The 23,947-nt window shown below is 41.6% G+C and overlaps 11 protein-coding genes across 18 annotated transcripts; 5 read left to right on the top strand and 6 right to left on the bottom strand.

Annotated features, from left to right (window-relative positions):
• Nucleotides 1–158: 158 nt before the first annotated feature.
• LOC115047529 (hemoglobin subunit beta-A-like) lies at nucleotides 159–1,051 on the bottom strand. Its single transcript, XM_029508518.1, has 3 exons — nucleotides 890–1,051; nucleotides 502–724; nucleotides 159–402 (listed from the first exon to the last, which is right to left on the bottom strand). The coding sequence occupies exons 1-3, from the start codon at nucleotides 979–981 to the stop codon at nucleotides 271–273; spliced, it is 447 nt and encodes a 148-aa protein (XP_029364378.1). The 5' UTR covers nucleotides 982–1,051; the 3' UTR covers nucleotides 159–270.
• A 1,444-nt stretch (nucleotides 1,052–2,495) lies between these two features.
• Nucleotides 2,496–3,357, top strand: LOC115046983 (hemoglobin subunit alpha-A). Its single transcript, XM_029507584.1, has 3 exons — nucleotides 2,496–2,657; nucleotides 2,761–2,968; nucleotides 3,112–3,357. The coding sequence occupies exons 1-3, from the start codon at nucleotides 2,563–2,565 to the stop codon at nucleotides 3,238–3,240; spliced, it is 432 nt and encodes a 143-aa protein (XP_029363444.1). The 5' UTR covers nucleotides 2,496–2,562; the 3' UTR covers nucleotides 3,241–3,357.
• A 3,382-nt stretch (nucleotides 3,358–6,739) lies between these two features.
• Nucleotides 6,740–7,451, top strand: LOC115047100 (hemoglobin subunit beta-2). Its single transcript, XM_029507799.1, has 3 exons — nucleotides 6,740–6,846; nucleotides 6,948–7,170; nucleotides 7,289–7,451. The coding sequence occupies exons 1-3, from the start codon at nucleotides 6,755–6,757 to the stop codon at nucleotides 7,415–7,417; spliced, it is 444 nt and encodes a 147-aa protein (XP_029363659.1). The 5' UTR covers nucleotides 6,740–6,754; the 3' UTR covers nucleotides 7,418–7,451.
• Nucleotides 7,362–12,385, bottom strand: LOC115047098 (hemoglobin subunit alpha-1). 5 transcript variants are annotated; one of them, XM_029507792.1, is made up of 7 exons: nucleotides 12,326–12,363; nucleotides 12,023–12,099; nucleotides 11,655–11,800; nucleotides 9,602–9,711; nucleotides 9,321–9,528; nucleotides 8,552–8,729; nucleotides 7,362–7,396 (listed from the first exon to the last, which is right to left on the bottom strand). In XM_029507792.1, the coding sequence occupies exons 3-6, from the start codon at nucleotides 11,796–11,798 to the stop codon at nucleotides 8,601–8,603; spliced, it is 591 nt and encodes a 196-aa protein (XP_029363652.1). In that variant the 5' UTR covers nucleotides 11,799–11,800; nucleotides 12,023–12,099; nucleotides 12,326–12,363; the 3' UTR covers nucleotides 7,362–7,396; nucleotides 8,552–8,600. The 5 variants fall into 5 exon arrangements, with proteins under 5 accessions (XP_029363652.1, XP_029363651.1, XP_029363649.1 ...); XM_029507791.1 differs by lacking the exon at nucleotides 12,023–12,099 and having other exon boundaries at nucleotides 12,326–12,385; XM_029507789.1 differs by lacking the exon at nucleotides 12,326–12,363 and having other exon boundaries at nucleotides 11,973–12,238.
• Nucleotides 10,352–13,526, bottom strand: LOC115047099 (hemoglobin cathodic subunit beta-like). Of its 4 annotated transcripts, XM_029507796.1 has the most exons (7): nucleotides 13,400–13,515; nucleotides 13,177–13,300; nucleotides 12,860–13,082; nucleotides 12,637–12,771; nucleotides 12,326–12,389; nucleotides 11,655–12,099; nucleotides 10,352–11,112 (listed from the first exon to the last, which is right to left on the bottom strand). In XM_029507796.1, exons 1-4 carry the CDS (start codon nucleotides 13,464–13,466, stop codon nucleotides 12,643–12,645), a joined length of 543 nt encoding a protein of 180 aa, XP_029363656.1. In that variant the 5' UTR covers nucleotides 13,467–13,515; the 3' UTR covers nucleotides 10,352–11,112; nucleotides 11,655–12,099; nucleotides 12,326–12,389; nucleotides 12,637–12,642. The 4 variants fall into 4 exon arrangements, with proteins under 4 accessions (XP_029363656.1, XP_029363655.1, XP_029363657.1 ...); XM_029507795.1 differs by having other exon boundaries at nucleotides 10,352–12,099; XM_029507797.1 differs by lacking the exon at nucleotides 10,352–11,112 and having other exon boundaries at nucleotides 11,655–11,777.
• A 785-nt stretch (nucleotides 13,527–14,311) lies between these two features.
• On the bottom strand, nucleotides 14,312–15,212 carry LOC115047873 (hemoglobin subunit beta-A-like). The gene is made up of 3 exons (XM_029509078.1): nucleotides 15,052–15,212; nucleotides 14,664–14,886; nucleotides 14,312–14,564 (listed from the first exon to the last, which is right to left on the bottom strand). The coding sequence occupies exons 1-3, from the start codon at nucleotides 15,141–15,143 to the stop codon at nucleotides 14,433–14,435; spliced, it is 447 nt and encodes a 148-aa protein (XP_029364938.1). The 5' UTR covers nucleotides 15,144–15,212; the 3' UTR covers nucleotides 14,312–14,432.
• A 690-nt stretch (nucleotides 15,213–15,902) lies between these two features.
• LOC115047874 (hemoglobin subunit alpha-B-like) lies at nucleotides 15,903–16,676 on the top strand. The gene is made up of 3 exons (XM_029509079.1): nucleotides 15,903–16,063; nucleotides 16,151–16,361; nucleotides 16,470–16,676. Exons 1-3 carry the CDS (start codon nucleotides 15,969–15,971, stop codon nucleotides 16,596–16,598), a joined length of 435 nt encoding a protein of 144 aa, XP_029364939.1. The 5' UTR covers nucleotides 15,903–15,968; the 3' UTR covers nucleotides 16,599–16,676.
• Nucleotides 16,677–17,591: 915 nt separating this feature from the next.
• LOC115048163 (hemoglobin subunit beta-2-like) lies at nucleotides 17,592–18,407 on the top strand. Its single transcript, XM_029509481.1, has 3 exons — nucleotides 17,592–17,691; nucleotides 17,793–18,015; nucleotides 18,110–18,407. Exons 1-3 carry the CDS (start codon nucleotides 17,600–17,602, stop codon nucleotides 18,236–18,238), a joined length of 444 nt encoding a protein of 147 aa, XP_029365341.1. The 5' UTR covers nucleotides 17,592–17,599; the 3' UTR covers nucleotides 18,239–18,407.
• Nucleotides 18,408–19,416: 1,009 nt separating this feature from the next.
• LOC115047009 (hemoglobin embryonic subunit alpha-like) lies at nucleotides 19,417–20,148 on the bottom strand. Its single transcript, XM_029507630.1, has 3 exons — nucleotides 20,043–20,148; nucleotides 19,737–19,944; nucleotides 19,417–19,604 (listed from the first exon to the last, which is right to left on the bottom strand). The coding sequence occupies exons 1-3, from the start codon at nucleotides 20,138–20,140 to the stop codon at nucleotides 19,476–19,478; spliced, it is 435 nt and encodes a 144-aa protein (XP_029363490.1). The 5' UTR covers nucleotides 20,141–20,148; the 3' UTR covers nucleotides 19,417–19,475.
• A 1,003-nt stretch (nucleotides 20,149–21,151) lies between these two features.
• On the top strand, nucleotides 21,152–21,809 carry LOC115048165 (hemoglobin subunit beta-2-like). The gene is made up of 3 exons (XM_029509484.1): nucleotides 21,152–21,259; nucleotides 21,361–21,583; nucleotides 21,681–21,809. Exons 1-3 carry the CDS (start codon nucleotides 21,168–21,170, stop codon nucleotides 21,807–21,809), a joined length of 444 nt encoding a protein of 147 aa, XP_029365344.1. The 5' UTR covers nucleotides 21,152–21,167.
• Nucleotides 21,810–22,746: 937 nt separating this feature from the next.
• On the bottom strand, nucleotides 22,747–23,590 carry LOC115047007 (hemoglobin embryonic subunit alpha-like). The gene is made up of 3 exons (XM_029507626.1): nucleotides 23,375–23,590; nucleotides 23,067–23,274; nucleotides 22,747–22,934 (listed from the first exon to the last, which is right to left on the bottom strand). The coding sequence occupies exons 1-3, from the start codon at nucleotides 23,470–23,472 to the stop codon at nucleotides 22,806–22,808; spliced, it is 435 nt and encodes a 144-aa protein (XP_029363486.1). The 5' UTR covers nucleotides 23,473–23,590; the 3' UTR covers nucleotides 22,747–22,805.
• Nucleotides 23,591–23,947: the final 357 nt, after the last annotated feature.

Raw genomic sequence — 23,947 nt, 5'->3', positions numbered from 1 at the left:
TCCTCTGCTCCAGTCCTGAATTGACCAAACTGACCCCTGACTTTAGGAGCCTTTAATATGATTACAACATTAGTTATTTACAGACAATAGGGCAGAGACCACACAAAAACAAACAAACTAAACTGAAATAAACGCAAAGAGAGAAAGACAGAGAGAAATATTTATAGTTTGGGCTTTTATTTGGCAACAGCTACAGGTAGAACATGAAACATTTTGGAAACATTTCTAAGACTGCTGCACATCAATGAATTGTGATGGATCTCCAATTGCTTAGTGGTACTGTCTGCCCAGAGCAGAGACGACCACGGCCAGGAACTTCTGCCAGGCCTCCTGGGCTGAAGGAGAGAAGCCGGATGGGCCGAATTTGGCAGCCACGCACACACTGATGCATTCAGCAAGAAGCTAGAACGAAAAGAGACAACAGTATGATGGCCACATTCAGGAGACTGGCAGTCAAAGTGTAGCAGAACAAACAGCTCAGAGTCAGATCTGATGGCATACCCTGAAGTTATCAGGATCCACATGCAGCTTCTCAGAGTGCATCACGCTCAGCTTGGCGTAGGCGCTCTTGATGTTGTCCATGTTCTTCACGGCATTTTCCAGCCCACCCATCACTGTCTTTCCATGTGCGGCCACTTTAGCGTTTCCCATGATGGCGGCGGGGCTGGACAGGTTGCCAAATGAGGCAAAGTGTCTCTGAGTCCAGGGGTACACAATCAGAAGCCTGAAAAGATACAAAAGAGTCAGATCATCTCAAATTGGTTTCCAAAGCAAAATACGAAAGTTAATAATAATAAGTGCTGATGTAGTTAACATTCAACATCAAAATACTTTGCCTCAGTTTGAGGGTAAATAGACTGAATGAATTTGAATTAAACAGACACATCACCTGGCCAGGGCCTGGGGTCCAATTTCACCCACATCTATCTTCCCCCACAGGGAACTGATGGCTTGGCGCTCAGCATCTGTCCACTCGACCATGGTGAAGATGTTAAGGTTTCTTCAATTTGTTCTTTTTTTAAAACTTTGATCACAAACCTTTAGCAAAGACTGGTCATCTGGAGGTTTTTATTAATTACTCGATGCCACACCTCTCAGCCCTGGAGGCATCTGATTGGACCACAGTGGAGCAGAATTTGGGTTGTGTTACCTAGCCAAGTAAGAGGGGATCTTTGCCAATGCTGCAAAAACACAAGCAAACAAATATAAAAACTAAACTAATAAAAAAAAAACACTGATCTGAATAAAATTCAAATGAGTGCCAAGGTGGATAAAGTGTAATTTCAATAAATTAGAGGCAATAGATAAAATGACAATTTGAGCAGTTTGTCCTCACCATACATTCAAATATATTATTATATTAGTTAAGAAATTAACTCTGAGATAATATCTACTGTTTAATTCCTCTTATAGCTTTTAAACATGTTGACTTGATGTAATATTTAATAAAGGCAAACCTTTGTTTTCTTTCTTCTGCATATGAAGTAAGTGAATGGGAGAGCTCCTTTAATGTCAGGATGTGTAATAATCTGATGATTTTGTTCTTTCAGTTTTCAGGTATCTATTTTATAAACTTAAGTCAGAATCGCTGTGCACCTTTTAAATGACAGTCTTCTCTTTTGTCGTAACGAGCATATATTTCAACATATATTTATATACTATAAAACATTTAAGTCCATTCAAAGTTCCTCTTCAAAAAGAAATTAACTCTGAGGTCTGATAATCAGTTCAAAGCTTTGAAAACCTCTGAAAATGTAAAACACTGCACCTGATATAAGTGCAATTAACTTAAGATGTGAAATTGGATTCATTGTTTAGTCGCAGAGACAGACTTTCTTTCCTTGATACAGATTGTCAGGTTTTCATTTGTAGGTTACATGAAGACCTTTCAGCTGCCTTTGTTAAAACCATTTTGTGTCAGATCCAGTATCAATGTTCAAGTCTGTGATTGGGACACTGAATTTTACCTTTGTCATGGTAGGTATTGTTTATTATTATTATTATTATTGGACAATTAAAATAAACAATCTTAACTTTATTTAAGGTTTGTTCTTTTAAAACTCATAACAAGTTAAGCAAAAAAACAAAAATTTTCTTGAGCATCAAATAACATTATGGTTTAAAAAAGTTAGAAGAACTCACGGTTTATAATGCAAAATGATAAAATGTTTTTGAAGTTGAATTAACTAGAAAGTCACAAAACTTTGATACTCTATATTAGAAGAAATTATACGTTGATCCCTCTGACTTCCTGACAGTGGAACTATATTATCGCTGTAATTTTATGTTTATGTCTCTGCAGGCAAATTAAATTTTATATGTTCAATTATGCAAAATACCTGAGTCATTAAAGAAAATTGAGAAAAGGGAGTGGTAACCTTTATCTCAGAAAATGTCTTGGAGATTTCTGGCAGTTTCTCATATGGAGGTGTGGTTTGGATTGATACCGGGGTGTGGTGCAATTTCGTTTGATATAAAATCGTGTATAAAATCGACTTCTCCAGCATCTTCATATCAGACAGTTTTTCTTTCATCAAAGAAAACTTGAAGAAAAAGGCAGACATGAGTCTCTCTGGCAAGGACAAGGCCAATGTGAAGTCCTTCTGGGACAAAGTGGCCCCCAAGTCAGCTGAGGTTGGAGGGGAAGCTCTGGGCAGGTAAGCCCCCTTTCTGGTCCCTCTCCAAAGATCACACTTTGTTTTTTTTTTATAATTTTTTTTTCCTCAGCTAATTCTTCTCCATTTAATCTTTCTTTGACAGGATGCTGACTGTTTACCCCCAGACCAAAACCTACTTTTCCCACTGGTCTGATCTGAGTCCTGAAGCCCCACAGGTGAGGAAGCATGGTGCAACCATCATGGCTGCTGTGGGAGATGCAGTCGGTAAGATCGATGACCTTGTGGGTGGCCTGTCCACCCTCAGCGAGCTGCATGCCTTCAAGCTCAGAGTGGACCCCGCCAACTTCAGGGTAAGGACCCATCAATAAGCTGTAAATCATCAGGTCACCAGTAATCTATATGTAATACGATATTGCACATGTCCTATTTCATAATTATGTTTTCCCAATTTTAATTTATTATTTTTATTATTATTATTTTTGTGCATCCGCAGATCCTGGCCCACAACCTGATCCTGGTTATGGCCATGTACTTCCCCGCAGACTTCACCCCAGAGGTCCATGTCTCCGTCGACAAGTTCCTGCAAAATGTGGCTCTGGCTCTGGCTGAGAGATACCGCTAAATCCTAGCGATGAGCACCCACAGCCAAGAGAACATGGCAGGTCATTCATAATGTCAAGATCCCTTTTCAAAATGGAAGGGCTTGGTGAATAAATTCAATAAATGTGAAATATCCAGATGTCTGTCTTTATTTCTTAGTTTGCACGTACTTTTCACACCATACTTAAGTAATATTTACACAACATTTTACAGATTTTTTTCTGCAGTTTAAATTGCCTAAATTTGTTTTTAATGTTTTTGTTTATTATATTATATCACTTAATTATATATATTATATTATATTATATTAACAATAACTTTTAAAAAATAGGGCAACTTTTTCATTTAACAGCTTTACTTTTCTTAAGTGGCAAAACACATCTATATTCATATCACTAGAATATATATAACATCAGATTGTCCTTTCAACTTTTCTATACATTACACTTTATGTGGCACAACACACAAGTTCACAATTCAAAATATATTCTGCTTAACTTTAATTTGGAATAGCATGTATGTTCTCCCGCGGCTCAGAAATATGGTTAGGGTTAGGAGATGGATGGATGGATGTTCTGTGATGAAGGTAAAACTCTGACAACTTCTGCAGTGCAAAGCACATGTTTTTTTTACCTGCACAGCCAGAAGGCGTTGCTTGTGATACAGCTTTCTGTAGTTGCTGCTCTAGAGGGCACTGTGTCAACAGTACAGAGTTCTTGCTTTGGGCTTCAGGACAAAAACACAAAGACAAAATAATGCATTAAAAATACAGAATCATGTAACCAAAATAAACTATACCACTGTCAAACCAATGTATTTTTGATAAAATGCTGTCAAATTTTTTTTTAATGTTGCTCTGATCTAAAAAAAAAAAAAAAAAAAAAAAGACACAATTCCATGCAGAATTGGAACTGTTTCCACATGTTAAATCTTAAATTAATAAAATCCTCCATTTGTGCCGAATAATGCAGAATCAACATTTTAACAGTGTAAACAACTAGGCTTCATATCAAATTATAAGCAAAATATAGAAATAAAGGCCTCCAAATAAGGTGAGAGTCCAGGAAGCATGTGGAGGCGAATCATCTAGATCAGCGGTCCCCAACCTTTTCTGCACCACGGACCGGTTTAATGCCAGACAATATTTTCACGGACCGGCCTTTAAGCTGTGGCAGATAAATGCAACAAAATAAAATGATAATATCGGCTTAAAAACTGCTATTTTCTAAATGTCATAATAAACGTGAATCCACTGTGCACTCGTATGGAACTTTATTAGCAGCGTCCTGGTGACATGAGTAACTTCCGCTCTGCCCCCGAACCTAAAGGCAGCTTTCTTCTGTCTCCTCACTGAGCCTTTTCCCTCCGCAAAGAAACTTTCCAGAGAAACCTTCCAAAGAAATTTTCCTTTTTTAATCATTTCGCTAGCTTGCAGGTTTAATTTTGGCGGTAACATATCACGTGACCGAGACGCGTCTTGACATGCGTCATAGTGAGTCATAGACGGATGTGACGGAGAGAATCCGGTCATTTTTCAAAATAAAACATACTTCAGATCCAGACAGTAATTAAAACATAAATAATATAAGTGTAAGTGATTTAGAGCCCTATAAAATCCATTTTATCTATCCACCTTCTACCGCTTCGCAGAAATCCTTTTTAATTTTTCCCATTTTTTTCTTGCAGGTGCCCACACCGGGAATTGAGCCCGTGACCTTGTTGTGGGACGACATCGCTAACACATGGCAGAAAACTGATGGAGCAGCAACCGCCATCTTTTTTTTTTTTTATTTAAATTGGTGGTCTTCCTCTGTCAATCTTATTGACGGGGCCTATTCTCACTGCACCCACCTATATTAAACCGTTTAAATTCCGTTTTTAGCATTTCTTTTTTAGCAGACAGTGTTTTTAAGTCATGAAATAGAACTGAAAACTTTAATGTTTACAAACATTTAAGATAAAAAAAAAGAAACATACAGCAACATACGCCATCTTCTTGAGTTCTTCTTTGGTTTTGGCGGACAACTAACGCATGCGTACTGTATGCTCGTCACAAGGCGCATGCGCGGATTCAAAACACGCATCTTCTAAGATTTACTTGATATTTCCACGTTCACCTGCAATGAGTGTGAAACCTTTGAATATTCTGTGAAAATGCACCGTAAAGCTTACTGTTCCCACACAGTTTATTTATGACACGAATAGCATACATAATTTTACTTGAATAATTTCACTTCTCACTGATACTTACAATTAGAAAGTAAATATTGTGACAGTTGACCTAATAAATATTACTACATAATAATAGTCAAAATAAAACGTCTGACTGAGTGTTGGTTATTAAAACAAGTCGATAACTAACCCTAAATAATAAATAACTTTATGATATTTTTACTGCAGAGCAGTTATACTGCTAAAACGATGCAACACAACAGAGCCAAAAGTAAAAGCTACTTCTGTTCTCCTGAGCCTGACGATTACATCAAATGTCAGTTTTAAGTTTTAATTGAGTTTTATTGTGAAGGCTGCCCTGTAAAAATCTGGAAGCAGAGCAGAATAATCGCAGAATTTATAAGATGTGATAATAAATGGTGATATCTGTCCAGTTTAGTGAGTCTGCATCGGGACAGAGCTCCGACTGCTAACGCACATGAGCGCCATCTACCGGACCTTCCTACCACCTGAGAGGAACACTGGAGTTGATGCGGTGGAATACCCCACAACACCATTCAGTTGCATTACTTCACACTCCATTACGACTTTTTGAAGCCAACTGAAGTAAAATGATTAAAACAATTAAAAGTTTTGAAACTCCGGACCCCTTTTGAACATGATCAGTAAATATTATTTGAATTGCTAAATTGTTGTTTGTATATTGTTGATGATTTCGTTTTTTGCTGTTTTTTTAATTAGTGCTTATAAGTTTTATTTATTTGTCTTAACATGTTAAATAAAATGATCTACCTCTCAACATCTCTTTATTATTTATTAAAAATAGATATATTTGGCACAGAGACAACCACTTCATTTTAAGACAGTCGTAGATGATACTGTCAAATAAAAAAGCTGGCTGGACTAAATTTAATTTTAGGTCTATAATTTATTAATATGGAGGAGAGAAGAGAGCAGAAAAATATTATACTAATAGTATTTAAAATGCGCAATTAGATTTTTCCAATTAAAAATTTCTTTGTAGAAACTTCCTATAAGTGATTTTTAATCGTACATCCTGCAGTGGTATACTTTTTTTTTTTTTTTTTTCAAATACCTTACAATTTTCCTGGCTAAATCTCAGACCATAATGAGCAGATGGCAGTTTTCACCTCCATACTTTCCTCTGTCCCCAACACAATCTAAGCAGTGCAGATTTGTCCTTCTCTTATCACTTCTGCAAATCCAGAGAGCAGTATGTGGCCACCCCCCTCATCCTACTCCATCCAATCGCACATTGTAGGGTGGAGTAACTTGGTTCTTTTAAGAGCTGCATCGAACTCTGACTCACACAAGACTGCAGGAGCAAACCTAAAACCGGCAAAATGGTTGAATGGACAGACTTTGAGCGCGCCACCATCCAGGACATCTTCTCCAAGATCGACTATGATGTTGTGGGTCCTGCTGCTCTCTCCAGGTGGGACATCACTCCTATTCTACATCTGCAGTGTTTCACCTTTTGTAAAATCCTTATTTTGACTCTAACGTGACACTTCTGACCGTGTCTGCTTCGCCCAGGTGTCTGGTGGTCTACCCCTGGACTCAGAGGTATTTCGGCGGATTTGGAAACCTCTACAACGCCGCAGCCATCATCTCCAACCCAATGGTGGCAAATCACGGAAAGGTGGTGCTGCGCGGTCTGGAGCGGGCCGTGAAGAACATGGACAACATCAAGGAGACCTACGCTGAGCTGAGTGTGCTGCACTCCGAGAAGCTGCATGTGGATCCCGATAACTTCAGGGTAAAATTGAAACAGGAGTTGAATTGTTCAAATTCAACCAATGTGCCCAAATCAACTCACGTTGTCTCATGTCGATGTGTGCTGACTGTTGTGTTGTTGTTGTGTTGTTGTGTTGCAGCTGCTGGCCGACTGTCTCACTGTCGTGGTTGCTGCTCAGATGGGTGGTGCCTTCACCGGTGATGTCCAGGCAGCTTTCCAGAAGTTCCTGGCCGTGGTGGTGTCCTCCCTGGGAAGGCAGTACCATTAGAGAGCTGCAGCAGAGAAGAACAGCATCACATTCAGATCATGTTTTTTAAAAAGTACCTTTTTAAAAAAATCATGTCTCTAAACCACAAATAAAAGCAGCAATAATCACACTTGGCATGTTTGTCTTTTCCTCATCTCAGCTGATGGCTCTATCAGAACTTTTTTTAGAAATTATAAAGTATAAGTCTTCGTTTACAACGTATGTGAACGTAAAAATGGAGGGCGGAAGGTTTTGGTCCTTTAAAAGTTCAAACACCACACTGCGAAAAATTAGATTGCAAAAAGTTGTCAGTTACACATCTTATCTAAGTGGACGCACATTCTGTTATCAGCATAATCTGCTTCAATGTAAACACCCATAAGATGTTTCACAATGAAGAATTTCTGATGACAAAAAGTTTGACATTGGAATTATTTGATCATGCTTAAATGTAATGTGGCAGAGAATCAATATATTATATACATTATATATACAATGTATACGTAATATATATAAGCTGTGATGTGCACGAGCTTGTGAGTGCATTTGTGTTTAGGTGTGTAAGTCTTTGCATAAACTGAGGAGGATATATTTACACACACCCAGCAAAAAAGTTATTGATTTTAAATCTGCATGAAAAATAATGAAAAAGTATTATTATTATTATTATTGTTATTATCATTAGTATTATTATTAGTATTTGCCTGGTATACTTCATTTATTTATAGCATTAATATTATTACAATATTTAAATACAACACACATACATTATGCGTATGTCTATATATTCACATGTAATATAAATATATATATTTCAACACTATCAATCAAAAGTTTGGACACACTTTCTCATTCAAATGAATAGGAACGTGCCCAAACTTTTCACTGGGAGTGTTTATATATAATTCTTTCTTTCTTTGTATGAATTCTTTCAGACTTGACTAAGGTTGCTCTTTATGTATGAATAACAGTGTTTGAATATCTCATGCATGGGCGTGCACACTTCAAATTTCAGCCCCAGTGAACCCATGGCATGCAGGCTGTGAACTGAAACTTTGAAATCTACATCTGCACGAGAAAAACTCAACACAACCACACCAACAACCATGAGGGGTTTGCTTGCATAGGATCGTTTATTCATATTGTCAGACTGACAGAGAGAATCACAGTCCTCCCGTACTGCTGCTCCGGATCCTGTTGCAGCTTATCGGTATTTCTCAGAAAGGGCGCGAGCCAAGGCAGCCAGGAACTTGTCCATGGCCACATGGACCTCTGGGGTGAAGTCTTTGGGGAACATGATGGCAAAGACCACGAGGATGTTGTGAGAGAGGATCTGTGGGAAGGAAATAATGACATTTTTAGTGAGATAACATTTTTTAATAAAATGATTTACACACTCAAAAAGCAATAACGTGATCATTCAGTTTCACATTTTTAGTCAGCTAGCTGTGCAAAAACAACAACATCTATACTTAAGAGTGCAACTTTAGCTTTCAGCTGATGTGGGCATGCTGTTTAATAAAAAATATTAATTTATAATCTCAATCTAAGATTCTTTTCGTTTTTTTCCGGTTGCTTCTACAGTGTTTCATGTTTCAGCACCGCGGACAGCGAAGCCGAAGAACCCGGTGAACCATTTTGTCCGATTCTGACTGTGGACGGTGAACGCAGCACAGGCCCACCTCAGACATAAGTCTGTCCTTCATAAAGTCACACAGATCCGGTTTGGTCTTTTCTCCAACAAACTGCCTTTGAATGAAGCAGAATTTAATGAAAATTGTATTTATTTTTTTTTTTTGGGGGGGGGGGGGCAGAGAGCGTTAAATCTGCTCAGCCAATATCCAGAAATAAATCCCGTTTCCCTCAACGATACTAAAGTGAAATGTGTGCACAGTCGGTCACCAGCTGTGACACGTAGGACTACCTTGAAGTTAGCGGGGTCCACCCTCAGGGTGAAGGCGTGCAGCTCGCTGAGGTTCAGCAGGCCGCCTTTCAGGTCGTCGATTTTGGACACGGCGTCGGCGACTCCGGTCATCACGGTGATGCCGTGCTTCCTCACGGGGGCAGAGCCGGGGCTCAGGTCCTTCCAGTGGGAGAAGTAGGTCTTGGTCTGGGGGTAGACCACCAGCATCCTGGAGAATGAAGTTGAATGAGTGAGCGAGCTGCAAACAGATTGTAAAAGGAAGAAGTAACAGGGAGGTTTACCTGGACAGAGCATCGGTGCCGATGTCCTCGGCTTTGCCAGCCACTTTGGCCCAGAAGGCCTTGACGGTGTCCTTGTCCTTAGCAGTGAGACTGGTCATCTTGCCTGTAGGCTGTTAGGTTGAATGCCGATCAGCAACACTGTGGGGCTTTTATACGGGAGCCTGGGCCACGAAACGGGGCCTGGGCACACCCGGGCCACCTCTGAGATTAGGCTGCGTGGTAATTGGACGCGATCCAAATGATATGGAGCAGCTTGTCTGAGATAAACACGCACACAAAACCTCTGACGGTCTGAAAGACTTGTATGAAACAAACGAGCGATATAACTGACTTTCAGATGGCCACAAGCCAACAGGCTCAATGAGATTATTAAAGTTAATGCACAAACCTGTAGCCCCCTAAAACAAAATGACAGAAAACCAAAACGACAGTGAAGTGAGGAGGGGAATGTTTTATGAACTGCTCATTTATGGGCTCATGAGCTCTTGTGTGGAAGTGCAGTTAAACTGAGGGCGTTTTAAGCCTTTCTCCAGATGAAATAAAATACTAAATCTTTCTTTGACTCAGACCTTTAAGTAATAGACAGACCTCTTAAAACTTTCCCCGCAGTAAAAAGTTTTCAGTGAATTCATTCAACGCATCAGAAACAGACGAACGTGGTCAAGCTGCCAAAATTTGGTATTTGGTATTTGTTACTATGCTAAACGATCTTCACTCTGTTTATAAAGTTAGAGCCACTCACAGAACAAGTTTTTTTTTTTTTTTTTTTTTTTAAGCAACCCTCCATCCTCATCTTCAGCTACTCTCTTCTAAGAGAAGGTACAAATAGGTGCCTTAAATCATTTGTTCCATCTGACGTTGGTGTTTTAAATACGCTGAAGGAATAAATTTTAGATGTATTGTTTTTATTTGAATTTATTCGTAAGGTGCATGTTTTTACTTCTGTTGCAAACCACATTGCCCTTCGGGGACATTAAAAGATTTTCAAAGTCAAAGTCTTAGATAAAATAAACTACATTTAAAACGACATTGTCAGAAATCCAAAAGTGGTAATTTAGGGAGTAGATTTGACAAATAAGGAGACCAGAGATGGAAAAAAGGAAATCATACAGTCAGTCCACTTGTACTGATTTAAAATCTTGGCTGCAGTATTAATTAATATTAAAGGATTTGGTTATCAGCTGGGACCAAAACGATAACTGGGGTCATTTGTGGTGAAGCTCGCAGCCAAAACATGTTGTGTGTCTGTGTCTTATCTGAAGCAGCGGCGGAGCCCTGAAAGGGTGGAACAGCTGAAAGGGGAACGAGATAAATGCTGATACAGCCAAAGCTGGTTTAAGTTCAGGTTTTCTTGGTTCACCTGACCGTCCTTAATGGGTTCGGATGGGGTTTTATTTGATGCAGATGCAGAAATCCATGCAAATGCTCCACTTGGATGTAGTTTTAAAAGTGACGCTTCTCATTAAGGCCAGTTTTGGAGAGTTTTTCTGTTCAGATTGGTCCCAGATTAGCTGAGGGCGGAGAATGAAGGGCGTGAAAACAATACACATCTGGAGACGCAGACTCACACAGTCAGAAATGGACAGATGGGCCATTAGGTAAAACGGACGTCTTGCCTTTTCCAGGTAAAAATAAAACCTATTCATACATTAAAACTACGCACGCCTTCATTTTACCTTTGAACTTTAGACCTTCACAAACTACACAAAAATGCATAAAAATATACCCTGTAGGAACTTTCTTTAAGGACTCTGCCAAATTTTGTGTACAAACTGTGCGCTTCTGTTTTCTGCATGACGAAATGCTTTTAAATAACTTTAGCATCAAATCGACGGACAAAACAAAAACAAAAAAACAGCACATCACTTCTATTTAATACTTTTCTCCCAGTCACTTTCCCCTGATAAAAGACAAATCTGATTTCTCTGCCATATGACGTAGGTACCTTTGGCACTAAACTAGCCAACGCAGTGATTTCCATATTGGCGCATAAGAGCCAAACTGATCAGCTGTTATCGGTGAAAGTAGGACTGAAAAGGAGGGATTCACTTACATAATGCACGTGTAAGCCATTTCCTATGGATGTGTTTCCCTTTCCCTGTGAATTCACGCAACAAGGCGACTTCACATCATGTGGCAGTGTAGCAGCGCCCCCTGGTGGCCCCGCAGAGTCCGCCTGTTGAAATTCATTCATCATGGCTGAGGAAAGAAGAGCGTTAGCTGAGCCACTAGAGGGCAGCTCCAACAAACTGCACTCCCCTCTGTCCTGTTTTCCTTCTCCACAACAAACACAATAAATCTCTGAACCCAGCTGCCTGTCACACCACCTGCATTTCTGCCTCCCGTTAAAACTGTTGTTTAGCAAAATTACTTTAGTTGTTCTTCAACGTTACAGCCACCCAAAGCGTCATATTTCCACACCAATCCAAAAACCTGAAGCTCAGCTACTCTCTGGGGATGAGAAGTATTCTGTGGTCAAGACTTCCATCTTGGTCCCTCTGGAAATGAGCCAAGGTCACATCAGATCATTTTAAAATATATTATAAGTCCTAAAGTTCTGATTTTAATTGTGTTGAATCAATCCATGAAGATGTTTATTATTATTATTATTATTATTATTATTATTATTATTATTATTATTATTATTATTAACAGCGTAAACAGCCAAATATGGAAACATCACCACAGTAGTAGTGAACAGAAGTAAAATGATGCACCTCTCACCTCAGTAAGTATCTCCTGCGAGGACCTCAGTCTGAAAGGTCTCCTGGGACAGACTCCATGTGGACTAAACAAAGAAACAGACAAAAGAAAATCCCACAAGAGGGTCAGCATAAACGTGCTGTTGTTCCATCTGAATGGAAGATTTCTGATTATGCGGACGAACAAAGAAATGGCAGATAATGAAGATATGTGAAGTGACGTTGGTGATTTTTAAGGCACTTTGATGGATCATTGCGCAGCTGCGGTGTTAAAGGAAACAACACACAGCCACTCGGGGTTTAAATTAGTTTTATTATTATTATTATTTTTACACATCCTCAGTTGTACTGGCTGCTCATCGCGTCCACCACAGCAGACAGAAACTTCTTCCAGGTGGCCTGGCTCTGAGGGTCCAAGGCGCTCTTCAGTTTGCAGGCGATGGCGACGGTGATGCAGTCTGCCAGCAGCTGAAACACACAAACACACAAACACACAACACGATCACTGCCCGCCCTGCTTTCTTCCTGCGCTGGCATTGCTTCCTGTGTGACCTACTGCGAAGTTCTCCGGGTCCACCTGCAGCTGCTCGTAGTGCAGGCGGCTCAGAGCAGCGTAGGTCCCCCGGATGTTGTCCATGTCCCTCACCGCCGCGTCCAGCGCCGTCAGGACCACTCTGCCGTGGGCCGCCACTCCGGCGTTCTGCAGGACTGCGGTCGCAGTGAAAATGTCTCCAAATCTACCGAAGTAGCGCTCAGTCCAGGGATAGACGATGAGAACTCTGCGTGGAGACAAAAAAAAAACCAAAACAACATGAGTTCACCGGAGCGCCGCGGGGAGGAAACACAGAGTTTGTCGGAAATCAGGTGCTCCACCTGGCCAAAGCGTCAGGCCCAACCACGTCGATGTCAACCTTCTCCCACACAGCTTGGACCAAGCTGCGCTCCTTGTCAGTCCACTTCACCATGACAGCAGCTTCAATCAATACACACATCCAAACTGATCAATAATCAGAAGGGGGGGGGGGGGGGGGGGTCAGTATGAACACTAAGTGATAATGATGATGATGATCAGGGAAGCAGCTGTGAGCATCAGTACCATGTTCCGGACTCCTGGACCTGGTCTGAGGTGTCAAACCGGACTTGGCCCTGATGCCCTGATGCATTTACTGCCGGAGAGTGATAAAGTTAAAAAGATGCTGAGTCTCTTCATTATCTGAACTTTCAGCTCCCCCCCGCCCGAATAATTTATCTAAACCTCCAGAACTTAATATCAAAACGCTGTGTCAGCATCCTCGGCCCCCTTTCTTGTCCTCAAATGACCTTTTTAAATTGTAGAGGTGGGGGTGTTGGCAAATAATGCTTTCATGCACGAGTCAAACAAACATACAAATAAACAACCAAATACACAATCAAGCACAACAAAAGCCTGTGGAGTTGTGTATCCAGGTGTATCCTGAGCAGTCTGATGCTCACTGACTGACGTCATCCATTTTTATTATCAATGGCACACATTATTTTATACCGTTATCACTGCATTAAAATGACCACACCTTTAACCCAAAGCAGCAATCCATGAAGAAGAACTGAAAACTTTTTTTTATATCAGCAAAGTCATAATAAACACATTTAGTTTAACAGCAGTCCATTTTTCAGAAAAGACTTTCTCGTCAGTGTTCATTGACTTTGGATGACATGAATAAAAGCGAGCGCACCGATCGCAACAGTTTGAACACAAAATGAATTCAGTCATCAAAAAAAGTTGAACTTCAAGTTTCTGCTCAATCAGAAATGAGCTTTATTAAGTTTGGCGACAGTTGCAGCCAACAACTGGATAATAAATGTTGAGAATTTGATTCATTTTGGTCTGTTATTATTTGAAATATTCAGCGTTTCATGCTGCAGTATGAGTTCAGTAAATCTTTCCGCCTAGAACTTTGGCGCGGAGAGCTACCAAGTTTAGGAAAACTTGAAAACGACTTTTATGAATAATCACACACACAAAAAGAAATACATTTCATTTGAGTTTTATTTTGTGGATTTGGCAACAGCCACAACCAAAATGTTAGACATTTGGATGAGTTTGGAAGACTGTTGCACGTTATTTGACTGTGAAGGGAGTCTCTGCTCCTTTAGTGGTACTGTCTGCCCAGAGCAGAGACGACCACGGCCAGGAACTTCTGCCAGGCCTCCTGGGCTGAAGGAGAGAAGCCGGATGGGCCGAATTTGGCAGCCACGCACACACTGATGCATTCAGCAAGAAGCTAGAACGAAAAGAGACAACAGTATGATGGCCACATTCAGGAGACTGGCAGTCAAAGTGTAGCAGAACAAACAGCTCAGAGTCAGATCTGATGGCATACCCTGAAGTTATCAGGATCCACATGCAGCTTCTCAGAGTGCATCACGCTCAGCTTGGCGTAGGCGCTCTTGATGTTGTCCATGTTCTTCACGGCATTTTCCAGCCCACCCATCACTGTCTTTCCATGTGCGGCCACTTTAGAGTTTCCCATGATGGCGGCGGGGCTGGACAGGTTGCCAAATGAGGCAAAGTGTCTCTGAGTCCAGGGGTACACAATCAGAAGCCTGAAAAGATACAAAAGAGTCAGATCATCTCAAATTGGTTTCCAAAGCAAAATACGAAAGTTCATAATAATAAGTGCTGATGTAGTTAACATTCAACATCAAAATACTTTGCCTCAGTTTGAGGGTAAATAGACTGAATGAATTTGAATTAAACAGACACATCACCTGGCCAGGGCCTGGGGTCCAATTTCACCCACATCTATCTTCCCCCACAGGGAACTGATGGCTTGGCGCTCAGCATCTGTCCACTCAACCATGGTGACGGTGTGAAAGTCTCAAAGTAGTTACGTGATGATTGGCTTTTTATCTGGACGCTTTCATTTTTATCCATTATTGGTGCTCCACCCCTCAGCCCACCAGCTTTGTGATTGGACGAGTTGCATCTTCCAGAAAGTGACGTATGAGGATTGGAAATGCCAATCATGTAGATAGCCTCTTTTTTTTTCTCCAGGTGGCCTAGATAAACCAAACAGTTGCCAGATGGATCAGCCCATGAACCAGTTTAGAGTCAACTTCAGTCCTGCCTTAAATTCTGTTTTATAAACGTTATAACGTTCAGCTTTTGAATTCGGGGAGGTGTGTGATCATCTGGTGCAGCTATTTTTCTGCCTGTCTTTCTGTCTCCTCTCATTATCATCAATGGAGGGGACAAACTAGTTAAAAAAAAAAAAAAGATCCCAGCCCAGTTAATTCATGACAAGCATCATTATAGTAGAGTTATATAATGGTTTCCCTTTGTTCTTATTACAGTGCCACTTTAATTAAAAATATATCAGACTGACATTTCACCTCATGTTTTGAAATCAGCAGCAGCCTGTTGGCAGACTAAACTGCAGAGCTGATCTGGCTGTTAGATGATAGCTGAGGAGTGGTAGTTTTTTTTTTTTCATTTATTATTTAATCAAATTAAACAGGCAGTGAAAGCTTCTAGAGGATTCTTTATCGGAGGGAGGGTGTGTTTTTGGATTTGATAAATGGGCGTGGTACCATTTGGTTTGATATAAAGATACAATGACGGATCCACTTCAACAGCAACCTTTCATCCATATTCACTCTCAATTCCTGAAAACTGAAAAGCAGCCATGAGTCTGTCAGCCAAAGACAAGGCCCTGGTGAAGAAGTTATGGGAGAAGACAGAAAGCAAGTCTGCTGAAATTGGCGCCGAAGCCTTGGGCAGGTGAGCACCAAGAGCTGGGCAGGGGTGGAAATGTGCTGCGTTCTCTAAATGCATTCATTCATTTCACAATGTGTGTGTCCTCTTCAGGATGCTGACTGCCTACCCGCAGACTAAGACCTACTTTTCCCAGTGGGGGCCTGATCTGGGGGTGAAGCACCCTCAGGTGAGGAAGCACGGTGCGGTCATCATGACAGGAGTGGCCAAAGCCGTGAAGAACATTGACGATATTGTCGGTGGTTTGAGCGCCCTCAGTGAGATGCATGCCTCCAAGCTCCGGGTGGATCCCGCCAACTTCAAGGTGAGGTCGGGACAGATGGGGGCCAGGAAGTGGAGGAAAATATAAATAATAACGTCAGTTCAAATCCCTGCAGTCCGTTCCACTAATCCGTCTCTCGCGTATCCGCAGATCCTGGCCCACAACCTGATCCTGGTTTTGGCCATGTACTTCCCCGCAGACTTCACCCCGGAGGTCCACGTCGCCGTGGACAAATTCCTGCAGAACGTGGCTCTGGCTCTGTCCGAGAAATACCGCTAAACCGGCAGAGACCCGGGATCATCCGCAGCCAACGACCCTGTCCAGATGAAGGGTTCAATAAAAAAACACAAACCTAAACACGTCCGTGTGTCGGCTTCTTTTCGGCTTCGTTTGGGGAGAAACGAGTCTTTCTCTGATTTCTGAGAGAAATCATTACTTTGTGTGTGTGTGTGTGTGTGTTTTTAAATATTACTTAATAAACTATAGATTATATATATATATATAAAAATAATTCAATAAAAATGAAAACATAAACAGTGACAAGAACAAAGCGTGAAGGCCACATTGGAGCAGATGGCTCAGCTCTTTAAAGCCATGACTGAATCCACAGATGAATCCAACAGGGGGCAGTCATTTGGGCCGAGAGCAGCGATCCAGGACACAAGTTCACGTTTCTGCTGTCCAATAAAACTGATAAACTTGGTCCTGCACAGAGATCCAGTCACACGACGGACTGATTAACTTTTTTTTAAAAAAGGTTATATGATGCACCCAACCTTTGGCCTCACTCCGTGTTTAACCACTGAAAAGGTATCTGGCTCAGAGAACGAATTTTTAAATAATGTCACGATCAGAAGTCAGAGAAACAAAGTTAGTTTTGTTTGAGACAGATTTTAGCGCCATCTGCTGGTGAACAAATGTCACGTTTGGGTCTCATCGATGTTCTTATTCTTACTATTGTTTCTTTATTCCCATTATATTATTATGATAGTATTCATTATTATTATTGTTGGCGTTGTGAATTTAATCATCACATTTTACAACCAGAGGGACAAATGAGAGAATTTGAATCTAAAAAGTCGGATATTTAAAAGCAGCAGTTTGATGTCTCCAGAAACAGTGCAGATGCAGACACACACTTCTCTTATCATTGTTGTAAATCCACAACTAAACACACGAACGCCCCACCGCCCCACCAACTGCACGCCCCTCGGGAGGACTCCTTTAAAGGCAGCATCTGGCCCACTGCTGGCCCAGAGGCCAAACCTAAAACCGGCAAAATGGTCGAATGGACGGACTTCGAGCGCGCCACCATCCAGGACATCTTCTCCAACATCGACTATGATGTTGTGGGTCCTGCTGCTCTCTCCAGGTGGGACATCACTCCTATTCTACATCTGCAGTGTTTCACCTTTTGTAAAATCCTTATTTTGACTCTAACGTGACACTTCTGACCGTGTCTGCTTCGCCCAGGTGTCTGGTGGTCTACCCCTGGACTCAGAGGTATTTCGGTGGATTTGGAAACCTCTACAACGCCGCAGCCATCATCTCCAACCCGATGGTGGCAAATCACGGAAAGGTGGTGCTGCGCGGTCTGGAGCGGGCCGTGAATAACATGGACAACATCAAGGAGACCTACGCCGAGCTGAGTGTGCTGCACTCCGAGAAGCTGCATGTGGATCCCGATAACTTCAAGGTACAAAGCTGAAAAACTCAGAAACCGGCTCACCTCGTCTCATGTCGATGTGTGCTGACCGTTGTGTTGTTGTTGTTGTGTTGTTGTGTTGCAGCTGCTGGCCGACTGTCTCACTGTCGTGGTTGCTGCTCAGATGGGTGGTGCCTTCACCGGTGATGTCCAGGCAGCTTTCCAGAAGTTCCTGGCCGTGGTGGTGTCCTCCCTGGGAAGGCAGTACCATTAGAGAGCTGCAGCAGAGAAGAACAGCATCACATTCAGATCATTTGTTGAAATGCTTTGTATTTGTCTCAAAGCAAATAAAACAATAAGCGAATTGAACAAATTGTTTGGAATTATGTTCAGGAAACTGAGTAGATCACGAAATTACACGATGTTTCTTTGATAAAACTAAAAGTAAAACAATGCACAAGAAAAGAGAAGCGCTGTTCACACTGGAATAAAAACTGAGAAAGATACATAAAAAGAAATGCATGAAAAAATTATATCTTTCGAAAATACTTCATAACATAAATATATAAATTAATAATGATCATCAAGAAGAAAATATTTCATAGCAAATGCAACATTATTGCCTTTGTACTGTTTGACATCACAACATTAAATAATAATAAATTAAATAATGATACTAACAATACTATAATAAAATATATTTTATTCTTGTTACTAGTAGCAGTTTTAATGCATTGATAAAACACTAATTATGATAAGAATAAAAGGCTTGTAATTAGAAAAACAATAAATGAATAATAGATACTATTTATAACTTTGATCATTGTGTTTTTTTATCCACATATTTACCTTTTTTGTGTCATATCAACTCTTCTTCCACGTTTTTATTGTCCTTGTTGCAGCTGATGTCACAAATGGCTTCACAATGTGTGAAATCTTTTGAAGAAAATGTCGCATTAAACACAATATTTTACAAGATAATTAAAAGCTTTTTGGGTTTTTCTTATGTTTTGTTGTTGTTTGTTTTTCTTTGTTTGTTTTTTTATAAGTTTAGTAAGAAATCCAAAAAGTTTTTTCTAAAACCTATTTAGCAATAATTTCTCTGAATGTTTCCTGTTGAGGGGCTTTATTTTGTGCAGATATAGCAGAGCTCATCGCAAGAGAGCTGAAAAACAACCGATTTCTTTCCTTGATTTGTTATTTGTATTGTTTTTGTTTACGTAAAGAAGGTTCTTTGTTTTTGTCTTTATTCGACTAATCGAGTAACCAGGTGAGCAGCCACCGACACTGTGTGTTAAAGTGGAATATTATATTATATATATATATATTTTTAGAGGTCATTGTACTTAACAGACTTTCACTCACTTTTAGAAGCTTCACCTTAAACACATAAACGGAATCATCACAGAAGAACCAGGAGTCTAAGACAGTTTTGTGTTTCTGCATTGCGTCTTTATTATTGAACATGCAGATGAAGCTCATGCTGAGCCTCCACCATCTCCTCCAGCTGTTTATCGGTATTTCTCAGCCAGGGCCAGAGCCACGGCAGCCAGGAACTTGTCCATGGCCACATGGACCTCCGGGGTGAAGTCTTTGGGGAACATGATGGCAAAGACCACGAGGATGTTGTGGGAGAGGATCTGTGAGGAAAATGAGAAATCAGTTCCATCAAATGATCGGACCTTCCTGTGATGACAGGCCTTTAGACAGGCCGGACTCAGAGTCCTTTATCCGACTTTTACAGGCTCCACGTCTTTGACTTGGCCTCGTACCTTGAAGTTAGCGGGGTCCACCCTCAGGGTGAAGGCGTGCAGCTCGCTGAGGTTCAGCAGGCCGCCTTTCAGGTCGTCGATTTTGGACACGGCGTCGGCGAGTCCGGACATCACGACGGATCCGTGTCTCTTGACCGGAGCTGAGTTCGGGCTCAGGTCCTTCCAGTGGGAGAAGTAGGTCTTGGTCTGCGGGTAGACCACCAGCATCCTGGGTACCAGGTGGAAACGGAAACATGACATTCAGCCAGTCAGCGTTCTGTCAGTAATAACAATATATAACGGCCATCATTGGGTCCAGATGTTTACCTGCCCAGAGCATCTTTGCCGATTTCATCAACCTTTGGGGAGGCTTTGGCCCAGAAGGTCTTGACGGCTTCTTTGTCCTTAGCAGTGAGACTGGTCATCGTGTCTGGAGGTTAAGTGTTGCTGAATGTCTTCATCAGCTGAGACTGCGGTTTTTATGCCTCAAACTCAGCGTGGGCCCACCCGGTACCGACCCACCCTCCCCCAGCCCCTCCCCGAGATAAAGGAAACTCTTTAGAAAGGAACTCTGGGCCTCCATCACTAAAAAGTGTGAGTGATAAGATCTTTTCGAGTCATCCTGCAGCCCATCTAAAGAAAAAAAAAAAAAGCTCATCGTGGACGGGAAGAAACGTTTTAACTCGTTTTAACTGAGAGACAGCTGCTGTTTGAAAAACAGCTCAGAGCTGTTGTATGAAAACACACACTGCGCAGCTCACTTAGGGCCACATTCTTTTTTTTTTGTATTTTCTACTTAATGAACGACCTGAATGAAACTAATTTGAAAGCAGAAAACAACAGAATGTTAAATCTGTGTAGATGTTTGTGACATCATGACGGTTGAAAGTTAAAAGTGTTGCTTTGTTATTTATTTTCTCACTGAGAACTAGGCTGACTCTGGGTGCTCAGCTGAGGTCAGAGCTGGACTTCAGAAATAGATCACCTGGCTGTAGCTCTCTGTTTTCTTCACCTGATCTGACAGGTGTCACTCATTTGGTTTTTATTTTATCGGACACGTGACCAGCCATCATTAAAGACCGCTGTCCGAGGTGCTGATCCCGGAATGAACACATTTAGACTCTATCAACTCTTTTTGATCATTTAACTTTGAATATTTGTTTAGACAAAAATATTTTGGGTTTTTTGTTGCATTTAATTCCTCTGAGGGGCGCGGAGAGAGTTTTCCTGGAAGACCAGGACTTTTTTTTTTGTTTGTTTGTTTTGTTATCGGACAAAAATCTACATTGTCCAGATACGCCCTTTTCTTATCATTGTTTAACTCCACAACGCAACACTTGTCCCGCCCACCGCCCATTTGAGTTGGGGGCCAGGTCGGCTTTAAAGGTGGCATCTGGTCTCAGTCAGCTCAGGATCTTCTGACCCGCACAGACAAAACCTAAAACCGGCAAAATGGTCGAATGGACGGACTTCGAGCGCGCCACCATCCAGGACATCTTCTCCAACATCGACTATGATGTTGTGGGTCCTGCTGCTCTCTCCAGGTGGGACATCACTCCTATTCTACATCTGCAGTGTTTCACCTTTTGTAAAATCCTTATTTTGACTCTAACGTGACACTTCTGACCGTGTCTGCTTCGCCCAGGTGTCTGGTGGTCTACCCCTGGACTCAGAGGTATTTCGGCGGATTTGGAAACCTCTACAACGCCGCAGCCATCATCTCCAACCCGATGGTGGCAAATCACGGAAAGGTGGTGCTGCGCGGTCTGGAGCGGGCCGTGAATAACATGGACAGCATCAAGGAGACCTACGCCGAGCTGAGTGTGCTGCACTCCGAGAAGCTGCATGTGGATCCCGATAACTTCAAGGTACAAAGCTGAAAAACTCAGAAACCGGCTCACCTCGTCTCATGTCGATGTGTGCTGACCGTTGTGTTGTTGTTGTTGTGTTGTTGTTGTGTTGCAGCTGCTGGCCGACTGTCTCACCATCGTGGTTGCTGCTCAGATGGGTGGTGCCTTCACCGGTGATGTCCAGGCAGCTTTCCAGAAGTTCCTGGCCGTGGTGGTGTCCTCCCTGGGAAGGCAGTACCATTAGAGAGCTGCAGCAGAGAAGAACAGCATCACATTCAGATCATTTGTTGAGACTCTGTTTGCATCATGTGTCAAAAGTAAATAAAAGTGCATTAAAAAAAAAAAATCAAAAATTGTTTGTTTGTAATTTTCCATAAGACAAAAACACTTGAAACTAACCTTCAGATATATGATCAGGTCTGGTGAAACAGCAGATGGAGGTTTAGCTCCAAAGGGCAATCAATGAATTGACCATAAGAATGTTGCTGAAATAATTTTCCTCTCAGAGGGAACAAACACTGATCTTTTCGAGTTGTGTTTTTGCCTAACAGTTTTTTATTTCTATAGATTGGTTTAGTAGCACGATGACTAATAGGAAAAATATATAACACCCAACTGTGACTTAGTCACTGTGGGAAAAATAATAACCAGCAGCAATTTTGACAGTCAGATAATCATTCAAAGTTTCATTTCAGCTAAGACTCCAGAATGACACTGCAACTGTCAAACTGTCATCACTTTCAATATTCTGATGAAAACAAAGCAAAAATTTGTTTTTGGGTGTTGAGGGGTGAAAAACAGTTTGTTCTCTCTTTTGTGTTCTTATAATTACTTAATTGTCATCAAATCTTTTGAATTATGTTTAGAAAAGATGTAAATCACCATGTATTGATTAATCTGCTGTTTATTTTGCAGATTGATAAAATGTCAGAAACTGGTGAAAATGTTCATCACCGGCTTGACACGTTGAAATGTTAAGATTTATCGGAGCTTGAGGTCCAAAAACTCTCAGTTTACAATGTTTTACAGCAAGGAAGAGACTCGTGTCAACCAATAATATATTTGACTTGATTGTTTCAATGCCAGTTGATGAACAGACTCTAAATTAAACCCAAATATAAAACGGAATCATCACAGAAGAACCAGGAGTCTAAGACAGTTTTGTGCTTCTGCATTGCGTCTTTATTATTGAACATGCAGATGAAGCTCATGCTGAGCCTCCACCATCTCCTCCAGCTGTTTATCGGTATTTCTCAGCCAGGGCCAGAGCCACGGCAGCCAGGAACTTGTCCATGGCCACATGGACCTCCGGGGTGAAGTCTTTGGGGAACATGATGGCAAAGACCACGAGGATGTTGTGGGAGAGGATCTGTGAGGAAAATGAGAAATCAGTTCCATCAAATGATCGGACCTTCCTGTGATGACAGGCCTTTAGACAGGCCGGACTCAGAGTCCTTTATCCGACTTTTACAGGCTCCACGTCTTTGACTTGGCCTCGTACCTTGAAGTTAGCGGGGTCCACCCTCAGGGTAAAGGCGTGCAGCTCGCTGAGGTTCAGCAGGCCGCCTTTCAGGTCGTCGATTTTGGACACGGCGTCAGCGAGTCCGGACATCACGACGGATCCGTGTCTCTTGACCGGAGCTGAGTTCGGGCTCAGGTCCTTCCAGTGGGAGAAGTAGGTCTTGGTCTGCGGGTAGACCACCAGCATCCTGGGTACCAGGTGGAAACGGAAACATGACATTCAGCCAGTCAGCGTTCTGTCAGTAATAACACAATATATAACGGCCATCATTGGGTCCAGATGTTTACCTGCCCAGAGCATCTTTGCCGATTTCATCAGCCTTTGGGGAGGCTTTGGCCCAGAAGGTCTTGACGGCTTCTTTGTCCTTAGCAGTGAGACTGGTCATCGTGTCTGTTGTTTGACTATGTGTTCAATGCCGACGTCAGGGCGAACTGCTGGGATTTTATGGCTGAAACTGAGGGGGTCACACCCGGCACCACCCCACAGATATCTGAGTAAGGCGGTCCGAGTGATGAGGCTGCAGCTCGCAAGAGATAAACAAACATCTTCCCACGATGGGAGGAATGCTGGGGCCAGAAGCTCAAATTAAAATGAGCAGAAATGAAAAATATCATCCAGCTGCTGGTGTCAATATTTCAGATGTAGCCTACTTTTAAATAGGCAGGTTAAAACATTTACTCAATGCATTTTTTTGTGAGCAATTTACTTCAAGGATTTCCGAAATGAGCCCTTTCAATAAAAAGTTCAATTAGTGCCACAAAATGAAAGAAATATTAAAGCTGGTTCGGTGTGTGGCAGCAGTTATCGTCAGATTTTTAAATCTAAGCCCTTCAACCAATCCTTATTAATAGATCATTTTA

This window comes from Echeneis naucrates, chromosome 8, assembly GCF_900963305.1.
Source record: "Echeneis naucrates chromosome 8, fEcheNa1.1, whole genome shotgun sequence".
Lineage (NCBI taxonomy): Eukaryota > Metazoa > Chordata > Actinopteri > Carangiformes > Echeneidae > Echeneis > Echeneis naucrates.
Note: the sequence above shows the minus strand (reverse complement) of the source record. Positions and strands in the feature narration are given on the sequence as shown.